We start from the raw sequence: 16053 nt of genomic DNA, 5'->3' as shown, positions 1-16053 counted from the left end.
ATATATATATATATATATATATATATATATATATACATTCATTCACGTGAAAAAGTAAGTACACCCCATTTAAAGTTTTGACTTTTTCAACATATTTCAACATACAGCTATTTGATCTTCATTTCAACAATATTGATAGATAAAGGTGATATAATATAACAAATATCATGAAACATTTACATTTTGTATTCCATTGTATAATTTAAATACACATAAATGCAAATTTCGCATGTGCAAAACTTAAGTACACCCGTACATTTATCACAACTTCAAATACCTAAAATTAGAATCAGGTGCACCAGCTCAGGTGCAAATGATTAGAACATCGTTGGAGAGGATCTTGGAGGAACCTGTCTTATTTAATCCTCAGACATTTAGTTTGGTTTGCTCTTTGTTGTTGAAGTGTGCGGCGTCACTATGCCTAGATCAAAAGAGCTCTCTGAGGCCTTCAGAAAGAAGGTTATAGATGCCTACGAGTCTGGGAAGGGATTTTAAAAGATCTCCAAACAATTTGAAATCAATCATTCGACTGTCCGGAAGATCATCTGCAAGTGGAGAAGATTCCAAACAACTGCCAACTTGTTCAGGCCAGGCCGCCCAGCAAGTTCAGCCCGAGAGCAGACCGCAAGAAGAAGATGCAAAATGCTGAAAGAAGTCTCTAAGAACCCCAGAATGCCATCACGGGACCTACAGGTAGCTCTTGCCACTGTTGATGTCAAAGTGCACGAGTCTACCATTAGAAAGAGGCTGCACAAATTTGATCTACATGGGAGGTGTGCCAGGAGGAAACCTTTGCTGTCCAGAACGAACCTCAGGGCAAGACTAAAGTTTGCCAATATAGGCAAAGACCAGCACTTCTGGAACAATGTGCCCTGGACAGATGAGTCAAAGGTAGAGCTATTTGGCCACAGTAACAGAAGACATGTTTGGCGAAAACCAAAGACAGCATTTGACCACAAGAACCTGATACCAACTGTAATGCATGGTGGTGGAAATATCATGGTTTGGGGCAGCTTTGCTGCATCAGGGCCTGGGCAGCTCACCATCATATAATCCACAATGAATTCTTCATTGTACCAGAGGGTGCTTGAGGATAATGTGAGGCCATCTGTCGGAAAGTTGAAGCTCAACCAAAGGTGGACCTTGCAACATGACAATGACCCTAAACTTACCAGTAAATCCACCAAGGAATGGCTGAAAAAAAAGAAATGGAGGGTTCTGGAATGGCCAAGTCAAAGCCCGGATCTAAATCCCATCGAGATGTTGTGGGGGGATTTGAAACGAGCTGTGCATGCAAGAAACCCCTCAAACATCGCACAGCTGAAAGAATTCTGCATGGAGGAGTGGGCAAAAATTTCTCCCAGTCGATGTCAGAAACTGGTAGACAGTTATACTTTACGCCTACTTGAGGTTGTTTCTGTCAAAGGGGGCAATACCACCTATTAGAGCCAAGGGTGTACTTACTTTTTCCACATGCGAAATGTGCATTTATGTTTATTTAAATTATACAATGGACTACAAAATGTAAATGTTTCAATATATTTGTTATATTATATCACCTTTATCTGTCAATATTATTGAAATGAAGATCAAATAGCTGTATGTTGAAATAAGTTGAAAAAGTCAAAACTTTACATGGGGTGTACTTACTTTTTCACGTGACTGTGTGTGTGTATATATATATATATATATATATATACAATTTAAGAAACAGGAAGTAAATTCCTGCATGGGGCTAGTCTCAAAAAATTCTGACTGAACCCGGGACTCGAACCCAGGAACCTCATCACTTACGCGGTGACAGCCTCATCACTTACGCGGTGACAGCCCACTGAGCTATTGAGTCTCCGGGATATCCTCAGAGATTTCTCACACTAACACTGCGAGCTTTATAATGGCTGATGTCTTACGTGCCTGCTCGGCAGACCCAGGATGTGAGTGTATGTATGTGTATGTAATTGTGTGAAAGTGCATTGAAGTGCATATATATATATATATATATATATATATATATATATATATATATATATATATATATATATATATATATATATATATATATATATATATATATATATATATATATATATATACATACATACATACATACATACATACATACATACATATATACATACATACATACATACATATATATCATGATGATGCATTGGCTTCTTCCTTTGTTTTACTTCTTCCTGTGTCTTGTAAATATCCGATGTATTTTAAAAAATATATTAAACGATTATGATTTCTCTTCAGCAATACAGTGACGTCCGTCATAAAATGATGTTGTATTTTATTTTGAAACTTCCACCCTTGGTTGCCAAATCTTTCAACAAATTGTTGACAGTGAAACCTCGTGGCATCAAAGCTGAATCCCAGTACCTATAACAGTCATGCCTTTTGATTTAACTTCAAGGTGAAAGGAATTTGCTGCAGTTCATCAAGTTGAAACAATTTTACTTTTAGAAATGAATTTTCATTGAGAAACTTTGTCTGATGGAAAATGCTCACTGCCTGGAAATTATACTGCTCATCATTCTTACAGGGTATCTAGGGTTATCTTTGTGTATTTTATTAAGTTTACTCTGCATTTTTCTTATTCTGACTTCCAGGAAGCATAAGGCACCATTCATATTATTAAATAATTTAATTTCTCAGTTTCAAAAGTTTATTTTTACAGTAAAATAACCGTCATGTGACACGTCCTCATAACTTTCTCCTATATATATTTATATATTTTCTTTTTCTCTGTGAATCCCCATCTGGTGTCTTTGTGATGTTGGTGGGGGTGAGACGTGTGCACCTGTTTTTGCTTATTTCCCCCTCCCCCTTTACTTTGTTCTTTTTCATGGGTCATGAGCTGAATTATACTGGAATGCTTAGGGAGGAATGCATTATCGTGATGAAATTAATGCTTCTGGATTTCTTTTATTTCATACTGCAGTGTTATGTATTGACAGTCAACCTTTAATATTTCTAACTGCAAGTGGATTTTTCATTCTGTAACAATTCCAAAAGTGCTGATTGTTTGTTATAGGGGTTGATGTAAAATGAGGCATAAGGATTCCAAATGGACTTGAGTGGGCTGAAAATATGTGCTTTTGAGGAAACAGATGGGTGTGTAAACTACAAAGGGAAGAACAGTAAAAGCTGTTGGATGCATTCTGTGAGATTCATGTGAGATGGTATCTGACATACTGGCAGCTTGTCTAAAATGATGGAACAGGTTTTGCTCACCTCTGCCCTCCTCACAACACGATATGACGGTGCCTGAGGCTTCAAACCGAGCAATATCGACAAACGTCGGAAGAATGTGAAGGGGCTTCACTATTATCTTATTGATGCTAGTTCAAACAAAGACCTTCCAGGTGATGAGGAACTATTGATTGATGAAGGAAAATTAGATAAAAAAGAGCAGAGTGCTTAGCTTCTATGATTAACTTTGAACGTATTACATTGTTGGTTACTTTAGATGAACAAATACTTTATAGACATCAATGCTCAGGCTAAGCAGTTTTAGGGATAATATATCTTAGATGCATGTTCCATGCAATATAAATATATGTATGTACATATATACACAAAGAATTAAGTTAAGCACCCCCCCCCCCGTTTTTTTACAACCTCGCACATTACAAGTTTGTTGTCGTCAAAACAGTGTAATATACCCATGATATTGCTATATTTTCTGGAGAAGTGATATTATGGTCACATAAAAACATAACAATCATGCCGTTTTCAATATTTTATTCTGAATAATTTAAGGTGAAATTTTTTGGGAATTTTAGGCATATTTTCACCTCAATTTAAGTATGGAGCTATAGGTCCATCACGGACAGTGTGGATGACGTTTATGTTTTCTAACGTACAGTCATTGTTCTGAGAAGACCTCTAGCGATCTTTGCGTCAATAACGTGTGTAGGACCCACGTGATCGGATCACTGACTCAACCAATCACTTTTTTTCACTTTGATCACTCAATTTCATCAATGGATAATTGCTAATGTCATACCAATCATTATTTGATCTCACATACCTTAGAATATATGCCAATGTATACATATACACAAAGAATATATATTAGGGGGTGCTTACCTTAATTCGTTGTGTAGGGGTGCTTAACTTAATTCTTTGTGTATATATATAATTATTATTATTTTTTTTTTTTCTGTATAGAAAAGCAGTATTTTTTAAATAATATTGTGAAAACGTAGATGTTTTGAGTTACTCATTTTTCCGCTTGTTTGGCTGATATATCTGCCTGCCTATAGGTGGATGACAACCACCCAAATACAAAAGAGATTTTGCCATGCAGTTGAACGATAAAAAATTTGAAATATTTTTATTTGGTCATGCATCGGCCGATGCTAAGCCTGGTGTTGGCTTAGTGGTTAGGGTGCCGGCTTGGGATCCTAGGATCCTGGGTTCGAATCCCGGTCGATCGCTGAATTAACGCCAGGGGGGTTGACTCAGCCTGTCATCCTTCCGAGGTCAGCAAATTGAGTACCAGCTTGCTGGGATGAATGATCCCGGTGTGTACCCCGGTTTAGAATAGGTACACCGTATCCCTGCGCATCGTCAGAGCATGACCAAGGGTTGGCGTCAGGAAGGGCATCCGGCCATAAAAACATTGCCTCAAACAGGGAACCATAATTGTCATGGGGCCCGCAAGGCTAACCCCCGCTCTAGCGGGGATAAAATGGCCTTAAAACGATCATTCATTCATTCATATTCATCGGCCGATGCTCATGGAAAAGCTAGATTAGTGGGATGAGGGCGAATGTCGAAAGCGAGGATGGGTGGAAAAGACGTTGAAATTGTGGAGCATTAAAGGGAGTGAGAAAGAGCATAATTCCATTCAACATTCGATTTCAACGAACTTAGAACAGCTAAGTTGGCAAAACTTATTGGTTATAAATCAAGTTTTATTTTCATCAGTAAATGCCTAAAGTTCCTTCAAGATTGCATTTTCTGATCTGATATGTCAATGTACATGAGGATTGATTATTTAAAAACTTTCCACCCATTTGTGTGCAGCACAAGGCTAAGGGGTAACATCATTGGTTGAGGGCGTGGCTGTGCCACTGATGCAATGTCCTCTGCTGGTTAGGGCAGGAATTTGGCCGTGATGCTGGTGATAGCTCGCCTACTCTTCGTGAAGGACACAATGGGACCTTTGACTCCACCAACGAATGCTGGTAGGTGGGACACTCATCTTTGAGCTGTCTGGCCTGGGTTTGAATCTCAATCCAGCTATAAACAGTCACCTTGGCATACCACATGTAGAGTGAGGCACTAATGTTTGTGCTGTACATCGGATGGACATCAAGCTGGAGTGCCTGTCTTACAGCACATGGCCATTGGTCGAAGTCAATTATATCCCACGGTGTGACTTTCGTGAAGAGTAGGCGAGCTATCGCTGGCAACAAATGACAAATACCTGCCCTGATTTACTGCTGGGAAGGTAATGGAAAACATCCCAGCACAGGCTGTGTTTGTAAGCTGAATGTTCGTAAGCCAGAACAATAAATCCCATTTAAATACATGTAATAAGTGATTAATTGGTTCCCGAACACAGATTAAACCACATTTGTTTTTACATAAAACATAATTTAATTATTAAATGCACTTTTTAATCAAAATTAACAAATTAGAGTAAATGGAATATGTGTAGTGCATACATGTCAAGTTGGAGGTGAAGAAAAATGCGTTGGCAGATATCAAAAGTGGGTTCTTAATTTATTTATAAAAGGTGATCGAATGGCGAGATGATACTGCGCGTGGAATCCTGGAGGGTGGTGATGTGGACTTCGGTGATGGAAAGCCAATGACATCACATAGCCAATTGACTGGATTGATACCTTGTATATCAGCTACAGGTCTATCAGTCTGTGTATGAATCCTCACCGGTGGAATGAAAGAGAAACATTGCTTTTAAAAAAAATTGATTGTAGTTTCCATCCAATATGGGTTTTGACGATACTAAAACGGGTCTGCAGGTTTTCAGAAACAAAAATGAGCCAAACCCATGAAATGCGGTTCACTTGCCATCTATGCTAGTGTAAGGGATGACGAGGGTTAACGAGCTGGTTAGAGGGGTCTATGGTGAAGCAGGGCGAGCTGTGCTGTCTTTCGTGCCAGTGTGGAACCCGTGAAGAGAATGGCGTGTGAAATGACGGAAGAGTGCTGGAGCAAAGCCTGTGTGAATGAGTTATGGTGTGGAGAGGTGCATGGGTACTCTCACGGTGCGATTTCTTGCATTTAGCACTCCGTGCCGTATCTTCAAAAAAGCTGTGTTCGTGTGAATGGATCGAACGTTCTAAGACCGACATATGGCTATAAACTATAATGTTTGGAAGCTTTGTGTTCAGAAGCCAGGGACTACATACCTATGTAATATTTGACCAGGAACATCTTCAGCAGCACCAACACGCTGTCTATTATTGATACTAGCAACGGTACCCGCCCTATGGGCGGGGCTTCAATTGGGAAGCCGAAATGAAAAGGCAAAATATCAGAAACTGAAGGCAGAAATTTTTTATTTTAAACGATTCATACAAACATCGTCAAATCATATCACAAGTAAATCATCAAAATCTAAACAGTATCTTTAGAATTTCAATAAAAGCCACATCACTGTTCATATCGGTAAATATTATTCCATACTGTTTCAAATCGTGATATAAACTACGCTTTTCTTGAGGGAAAAGAATTGAATGATTTTGTACCTCTTCTTCAGCTTAGAACTTCAGGATAGACGACATTGCTGATAAAAGTTCCTTTTCTCGAATTGCACGAATATGTGAATTGTGATTGTGTTTCATTGTGATGTTTGTGCAGCGACGGGCGGTGTGTACAAAGGGCAGGGACGTAATCAACGCGCGCTGATGACTCGCGCTTACTGGGAATTCCTCGTTCGTGGGACACTGTCTCAAGCCCCAGTCCCCATCACGGATGGGGCTCAGCGGTTTACCCGAGCCTGACGGCGAAGGGCAAGGTACACGCTGGCCCGTCCAGTGTAGCGCGCGTGCGGCCCCAGACATCGAAGGGCAAGGTACACGCTGGCCCGTCCAGTGTAGCGCACGTGCGGCCCCAGACATCGAAGGGCATTAAACGTTCATTAAACATTAAACGTTCATTAAAGGATTACAAAACGAAAAACATTACGAAATTATGTTCACACCGTCACGTCCAACACTACCGTGAACACATACATCGTCACAACATCGTCACAATGAGAACATCGTCACAATGAACGTTATGCGAACGCGAATGTTATGCGGGAGTCCAAACCTGAGAATGCTGGAGACCAAAGCTGAAATTGGGAAAACTAAATAGTCTATTTTACTCCCAGGGGTCCCAGGATTACCCACCCAAAATATCTTTGCGATAGGTTCAGCAGTTTTTACGGTACCTTCGAACAGACAGACGGACATTTGGTGAATTATAGTAAGATCATGCTTATTGTAACAGATTTTATAAATTTTGTGAACCGTGGTGTCAGCTTGTGTCTTTGTCTGTCTCACGTTTCAGCTTTTCAAGTCACTGGGGATTGGTATTTTTCTTGTACTGTATTCAATATTCTTACATCCATAAATTGTAGATTTCTGTACCACAAAAATGTTTTTGTGAAACCTTTTCAGTAATAGTTTGGAAGCCACACAACAAAAAGTTGCCTTGGTAGGCAAGGTCTGAAGCATGTTTGTCACTTATGGGGTAGATTGGTTGTTTTATGGTGCTTTGATGTGTTGATGCTGATTACTGCATGGTTTTGTAACCTGCAGGCTGAGTATGTCTCTGAGGAGTCAATATGGGAGACTATTTCAGTTGAAGCCGCTGTGTCAAGCGTCATCTACGAGATCGTTGAGCGCGAAACCACCGTATCTGAAGCTGCTTTGCAGTCACTGATTTCCTCCTTCCGTGGCATTGACAACAAGTGAGAACCACAATAGGTTTTCCCTCCCCTGCCAGTAGTACCCGTTTTATTGTCCCCCGTCGCACCGCGGAGCGAAAGGGGGACTATGGTTTCCCCCTCCGTCCGTGTGTGCGTCTGTCCGTGCGTGCATGCGTCCATCCGTGCATGCGTGCGTACGTGCGTGCATGCATGCGTAAGTGAAGGGCCGAATTCTAATTTGGTGTGTGGGCGCAACCCACGTCAAAATCCAAGATGGCCGCCGCCATGTATGTCTGACGCCATGAATGTCTGAAACTTGTGAGCGGAATATCTTGAAAAATAAGCGAAGTACCAACTTCTAATCTGGTGTGTGGGTGTATCTGGGCATAAGGAAGAAAGCTATTGAAAATTCGGTTGCCACGTCAAAATCCAAGATGGCCACCGCCATGTATGTCTGAACCTTGTGAGCGGAATATCTTGAAAAATAAGCGAAGTACCAACTTCTAATCTGATGTGTGGGTGTATCTGGGCATAAGGAAGAACGCTATTGAAAATTGGGTCGCCACGTCAAAATCCAAGATGGCCACCGCCATGTATGTCTGAAACTTGTGAGCGGAATATCTTGAAAAATAAGTGAAGTACCAACTTCTAATCTGGTGTGTGGGTGTATCTCCGCGTAAGGAAGAACGCTATTGAAAATTGGGTCGCCACGTCAAAATCCAAGATGGCCACCACCATATATATGTCTGAACCGTGTGAGCAAAATATCTTGGAAAATAAACGAACTACTAACTTCTAATCTGGTGTGTGGGTGTATCTACGCATAAGGGAGAACACTATTGAAAATTGGGTCACCACGTCAAAATCCAAGATGGCCGCTTTGCGTCTTCCACTTTGTCAACTCGCATCACTTCACCGACGGGGGACCTAGGCGTAACGCTTGTTTAGCTCCTTCTAGCTCCCACTACATTTCTCACAGATCACTGCTTTTGTTTCTCTCTCCCAGCTCATTACTCACCAATTTCTCGGTTCACTCATGTTTTTTCTCATGTTTTGGGCCTTTCGGTTTGAAATATAAATTAACAAGACTTGAACTGTTAATTAAATATCTCTTGTATTCATATGAGTCACTCATACAAACATATTACAATATAAAGTAAGTAATAATATTCCATGGTTTTTGTTTTTGTATACATTGTCAAGGTTTGTGGAAGAGCTAGCACACTGAACAGATCATGACGTAGCAGAAAAAACAGGACGTAAAACATGCATGCATGGAGAAGATAACTCCATGGAGGAAAACATTGAAAAATTAGTAGGGATTAGGGAGGGTTGGATTGGGGGAGGGGTAAACTAGGGTTGAAAAGATCATGGGTTTGGATTTGGGACGATCTGAGATTTTAAAAAAATACACGGTCTAAGGCTCGTAATGGAGCTGCCACACTCGCACATGCTCCACGCGCACGCACGCACGCACACGCACGCACACGCACACACACACACACATACACACACACACACACACACATACACACACATACTGATATAGTAACGAGACAAACACTTAACACAGCCACTGATCTTGGGCGAAGTGCCATCACTGTCACTTCCCAGGGTACTCTGGGTACCAGCAACATCGTAACAATGGTGCCGCTTTTCTCACCGCACTCAGCAGGGCATTTCCTCAGGAGGAATTTCCTCCTCCCCATGGATACCAACCAATGGGGATTGTCCATGCTCTATATTTTTAAATGCACAAAGAAGCAGCCTGTATCATTTTTGAAGTCTTTGGTATGACTCGAACCGGTCCAATCTGGATGGGCGTTTTTTCAGAGGTACCATCTCCTTACTGGATGGCCATTGGCTCCCTTTGGAGTGCTCATCTACCCTTTGTCAGGTGTTATTTTTAGTCCTGGCGGGGTGTCAGTCACCCTCCCCACCAACAAAACCAGCGATAGGTGGTGCTTTACTCGCCGACAACGCACCGACAATGGCGACTCACATGAAAAAACACGGAAAGAGCAGAGGATGCAATACCAGAAAGGAGGCGGTATAGGACAGTGAGACCACTGACCTGTCTGTGATGGTGAAGTGATAATCCCATAGCCTCAGGTTCAGCGTGGGAGATTCCAATGATCTTGAAGGCCTTAGTTTCCACATTGTCAAGCTGAGCAGGATGTGAGGCAGGTGAGCCAGCCCAGAGGGGAGTGCAGTACTCCAAGCTGCGGACAAAGGCCTTGTAGGTGGATCGGAGTTCAGGTGTGCCAAAGAAGGACTTTGTACGACGGAGGATGCCCAGTCGGCAGCTGGTTTTGGAGGCTAATTTAGAAGTGTGGTTTGCCCAATAAACATTGTGGCTGATATTGAGACCCAGTAGTTTGAATGACTGAACCTCCTCAAGAGGATTGTTAAGAAAGTAGATAGGGGGAGGTGGGAGTAGAGGGGTTGCCTGCCAGATGGTCCTTTCAGAGAGTAGTGAGAGTGTGAGATTTTTCAGGATTGACAGACATATTCCAAGTTTTTGACCAGTTTGTGATTTTTTTATTTCCCCTAGATTGAAGAGAGAGAAGAGGCTGCAGCTTGCCTGTCTGAAGGATGAGGAGGTCACGGGAGAGAGTGCGGTCATCAGAAAATAGATGAAGAGGATTTTACAGTCAGAGAGATCATTGATGAATATCAGGAATAGGACTCGGCCCAGATCACTGCCTTGGGGCACTCCAGCTTTGACATGGAGAGGAGATGAAAGGATTCCGTTGTGTGGCAGACGTTGACTACATGAGTAAAGGAAGTCGGTAAGCCATTTGTGGAGTTGGCATTGGATGCCTTAGGCAGAGAGTTTTGAGAGGCAGGATGCCAGACTATATCAAAAGCGTGTGATATGTCCAGAGAGATGGCCCTGATCTCATATCTGACATTGAGGGCCTCCATCCATTGTTGGATGAGTGGAAGCAATGCAGCATATCGAAGTTAGAGTTGCATCTGTGAATTGATACAGGGACAGCGAGAAATTGAGTTATTGATGTAAAGTGAAACTCCGCCGCCGCAGCATGGATCAGACCTATCAAATGGAAGGCGATGGTAACCGGGTAGAGACACTAAGGGGTCAGGGACGTCCTGTGGCGTGTGGCGTGTGACGTCTTCCAGCATCATTCCATCACAGGCCAATTGTTCTTCTTGGTTTATGATTACAAAAGAAATAACATTTAAAAGGGTTTTAAGGGAAAATTGGTTTTTGACACACATTAGGGAAGGAAGATGACAGCTTTCTATCCAAATATCGACGCATCATCAAATTACAATTAAACTACCTCACACTTGCGCTAAACATGCACTCTGGAAATAACTATTGCTAAGCTATACAAGCCTAACCCATAGAAGCCATTTCTACAACATTGTGATGTAAATTATGACATTGGTGATTATTATTAACATTAGCAAAGAATCTGTCCTTACAGATTGGATAAATGCCCCATTTCTGTGATTCTATGACACGTCCTCATTTAATAACGCTTAAACATTTCTTTTTCACTCCGGATGGGGTAATGTGCTCAAATCCATTTGCTGGAGGCCACTGGTCGGGTCACGTAAATGGCTGGAATGGAATTGTTGATGGACTTTCGATGCGTTGGAAATGCACATGCAATTTGTAAGTTATCGCATACGAGTGTGGTTATATGGCCTTTGGGGCTCCCACGAGTAAGTACTCTTTGGGGTCCGGGGTATGAATTTTTTTTACCACCGGAAAGATTCCTGGGCACACCCCAAGTACAGCCAATTTTCAAACAATTTGAAGTGGTGCTGGAGTCTCACTCCCACCTCAAGTGGCTCTCTATATGATCCACATTTAGGGAGAAAATTGGTCCGCACTCCCCATCTTTAACCAAATGGGCTATGAAAATTTTTTTTTTACCACCTAAAACCCTCCCGGTCACATCCCCGAGTGCAACCACCAGTTTTCAACTCATTCCGGTCATTGGTTTAGTAGTAAACAAACAAAGTAGAAGTCTAAAAAACAAACCCACAAAAAACAAACACGCTTCTCAAATTATATATACTCGCAGTAAGATTAATTGTACATAGTAAGATTATTACCCTCGCCAGAGGAGAGGGTATTGCTTTTCGGTCTCATTATATGTCTGTTTGTCCACACAGAATGTGCTTACATCGGCCACAATTATATTATTATTACCCTCGCCAGAGGAGAGGGTATTGCATTTGGGTCCATTTGTTTATCGATTTGTTTGTTTGTCTGCACAGAGCGTGAGTACGCTTTTCTCTGCGATCATTGGTCCGACACATTGACACGAAATTTTCAACACATGAGTGCCTCCTCCTGTGGAATCTTTTGATGATAATTATGTCAAAGGTCACGTGGTATGGGTGCCATCTTGGAAAAACTTTGCACCTCTATATCTCCGAAACTGCTGCATGGAAAAAATGGAAACATGGCTCATTTCCAAGTACTCCCCATGGGGAGCAACATATATTCATGATGATGTCATTGGTGCCTTCATCATGACATTTTCATAATTAGGCAAGTAGAACGCTTGATCTGATCAGTTTGAAATTTCTTGAGCATGATCTACATAAAAATTGTGTGGGAGAATAAAATTAATGACGTCATCGGTCACGTGGTTCGGCAGCCTTATTGGATTGAAAATGAAAACCTTCAAAAATCCTCTTTTCCAGAACGGCCGACAAGATTGATGCAAAACTCCACATACATGATCTATTATCCTTGGGAATGAAGTTTGATAACGATTAGGTCATAGGTCAGTGGTTTGGCCTCCATATTGGATTTAAGGAAAATATTCAAAAAATTGTTTGTCTGAAAGTGCTTACCCTATCGTTGCGAACTTTTACAAGTATCATCTCACACCATTGCTGCATATAGTGTGAAAATGGTGACGTCATAGGTCACAATCAAAGGTTATTCACGACATTAAAAACCAGATTTAAGGGGGTGGGGTGGGTGGAGGTGGGGGCATTTGACCGCATAAAATAGGTATTTTCTCCTCCGAAAGTACACACAATTTTGATGAAACTTGATGACAACCTTCATCACCCATGATGTACCAAAGTTTGTTCATGGAATTAGAAAAAATGGGGTCTCAGGACGTTTACTTGGGGATACGGAGGGGGGAGGTGGGGAGTGGGTAAGGGGTTACCCCCAAAATAGATTTTTTTTTTGTTTGTTTGTTTGTTTAACGTCTTGTGATTACATTGTTATGATTCTACATGCTAAGTTAGATTGCCCATATTTTTAAAGGGATCATGCCTGAAACATCACTTGACCTTCTTCCCCACAGTGGTTGACCTTCTTCCCCACACCTACCTGTATTCAATGTTACATCATTGTGTTAAATTGATATCAAAATGTATCTATGATAGATGTAGCATCTTCCATGGGCCTCAACATCCATTAATATTTTTAAAATTAAAATCTTGACAAGGCCTGGTTTAATGCCATTTCCAAGAGGTTGTTAAGCATCGAAGCTTGACAAAAAAAAAATTGATATCATCTTTGGAGATCAGTCTTATCATAACTTCGGAAAACTTGTGTTAAATAGGTCTTAACTTGAAAACGCTTTATTTTTTTTCTTTAACACTCAGTAATAATGTTCAGTTTAATTATGAATGGTATTGTCCTGGTTTTTGCTCCCTTTCTTTTGTCCAATCAGAACATTGTTGAAGAAAGTTTCACAGGTGGGAGTTGAGGATTTACGCCGTGTTGGCAGTCAATATTTCTCACACCTTTTCAATTCAGCGTTTGCCAACTGTATCGTTGTCTGCAACCCATCGCGAGTTGAAGAAATTGTCAAAGGATTAAAAGGGTAAATTTTTCTTCTCCTCCTACTCTCTATTCTTCGTGTTTTTCAATACAATTATTTTTTAATAATATGGGTTTTGTTGCTATGACTTTGATTAATTGATCGGGTCTTTTTTAATTTATTGATACGTTGAAAAGGAGGATGGGTGGATTAATCAATGGCTGTATTATTGTAAGAACAGTATGGTTCATGTGTTTCAAGTAGGTTAGATTGCCATGTCTCTGGGACCTGTCAGAGTAAGTCATCTTGTAACGTTTGATGCTGAGGAGGCAGCGTTTGTAATTTATAGACAGCATAGCTAGGAGAAATTGTATGCATAAAAACCTGTTGTTATCGAGCGAGGCCAGGTGAGTTCTTTCGAACACAAAAAGGCACAACGGGTGCACTTCACACTTCAAAAGGACCAATCACGATCTGCCTGGCCGATGCACCACATGCCATGGTGGAGCAGGCTCAGCGAAAACGGGGTAGACATTTTTTTTTTTAATTCGGGCCACCCCAGGGGCGAGACGGCCTGGAGGATGGCACCTCCCACAAGCAGCTGTCAGCCATTCATGGCATCCGCCGCAGGCAAAGGCGGTCCCTGAGTCTACGTGGGCTGGGTTTGCACATGCGCACATAATGGAGTTGAAGTGGGAACTTTTGTATAAACAAGATCTGCTGTGCTTTGTCATCGAGATAGGGAGGACTGCTCTCTGGGGACATGGACACCATCTTGTAATACCTCGCCTCCATGCTCCATAATTTCTGTTTCCGAGCTGCAACATCACCCTGCACACCACTGAGCATACCACCATAGAAAAGTCCTCGCCTGATTACCCATTGTTTTGCAAGACTGTGGTTTGTAGCACTTAGCGAAGATAGCATTGTTATTTATTCATCCGTGTGTATAAATTTGCATGTCCCCACATCCATCTTTGTATCTGTTGACCTGCTTGGTTTGTTCCGTTTTGCACCTCTACATCTCTCCTCGTACTCATTATAAATAATCCCTTATAAAGGTAGGAAATGTTTTGCATCCTTCTGTCTCCTGTGCGTGCTGCTACCAAATTTGGTTCAATTGGGTGACCTTGGGGAATGGTAAAGTTGTAAATTAATTACACTGAATGCAGTAGTTAGAGACATTTTGGTCGTTTGTGGGGTCCAATATCCCAGTACAGTTGCCCCGGGTTAACGGAGGCTGTCTTACGCGACAGTGTTTTTCTGGTGAAATCTTCACTTTTGTGATGCTACATTGAATACGTTTGATAAGCTTTGTTTGATTTTTGCTGTGATTGTTTTTATGATGAAGCATCCGTCTTGCACAATAAAAAAAATCGCTGTGTTTTGTGTGCGATTTCATTTGGCTACAGTCCATTTGGATGTACACAGTTGTACATATCTTTGTATTATTGTTTTTAGAGCTTATATAAGCATAGGACGGTTTTTAACATAAATACAATTTGAGATAATTGTACATCATTTGTAATTTAAGTATCTAACAGTTCAAATTGTTTATTTTTGTTCTTCGACAGGCTTTCAAGAGATCTTGTTGTGTGGACGAATTTGGATGACAATTTTCAATAACCTCGGAATTGCAACCAGAATTGAACAAATGCATGTGAATAATGGAAGTCTAAATGTCCATTGGTCGAAGCTCAGTGAGCTCAGCTCAGTTGTTTACTTCGTACGTGCATGCTGCATTAATCATGCATTGCTGAGGTAATAATGGATGTGATGTGCACGCACCTCAATGAACAATTCAAAATTATTTTCTTTTACTTGCTACATACAACTTTGTTTGTTTTAATGCAGGAAATAAAGGATTGTATTTAAAAATACGATGTGAAGGATAAATTGTCGCTGTATGATGGTGGCATTACTGAATAAAACCGAGTGGCCATTTTTGCAATCATTTTGATTGAATGCCTTATTTTGTTACCTTGCTTTCAGTTATCCAGCTAAAAATTATGTAATGCTTTAATGTAATTATGTTTACTCGTGGGCACTCCCGCCTTCCAGGTGGTAGTACCCTTCTCGGCCTTCTCACATTTTATATATTTTGTCGTTTTTGAAAGAAATCTTATTGATTACAACATATGATGCTTCATATTATAATTTTGAGAAGGCTCCATTATTTTGTAGAAAAAGGAAGATGACTTGTAATACCGCCTACCACCGCAGGTGGCGCTATTCCTGACAATATACAGGGTGTACACAAAGTCGCCCATCATAGGCAAAATATTTATTTGTAAGGTTAGCTACATAAGTTGTTCGAAATGTGTCCCACCAATCTCAAAACCTGTTTGTAAACGGAGAAGCAGGTTTCTCTGAATGTTCTTC

General features: G+C 41.0%; 1 protein-coding gene across 3 annotated transcripts in view; it reads left to right on the top strand.

Annotated features, from left to right (window-relative positions):
• The window catches only part of LOC137432927 (uncharacterized protein C05D11.1), a 199295-nt gene extending 183670 nt beyond the window's left edge, over positions 1-15625 (top strand). For 2 of the 3 annotated variants that reach the window (XM_068125243.2, XM_068125244.2), the window contains 3 exons: positions 7791-7942; positions 13582-13734; positions 15246-15625. In XM_068125243.2, coding sequence (XP_067981344.2) covers positions 7791-7942; positions 13582-13734; positions 15246-15297 — 357 coding nt within the window. In that variant the 3' untranslated portion in view covers positions 15298-15625. The remainder of the gene's footprint in view (positions 1-7790; positions 7943-13581; positions 13735-15245) is intronic. The other variant, XR_010985599.2, reaches the window with a different exon arrangement.
• The last annotated feature ends 428 nt before the right edge of the window (positions 15626-16053 follow it).

The sequence above is a fragment of the Myxine glutinosa genome, chromosome 8 (genome assembly GCF_964187855.1).
Source record: "Myxine glutinosa chromosome 8, kmMyxGlut1.1, whole genome shotgun sequence".
In the NCBI taxonomy this organism is placed as follows: domain Eukaryota; kingdom Metazoa; phylum Chordata; class Myxini; order Myxiniformes; family Myxinidae; genus Myxine; species Myxine glutinosa.
Note: the sequence above shows the minus strand (reverse complement) of the source record. Positions and strands in the feature narration are given on the sequence as shown.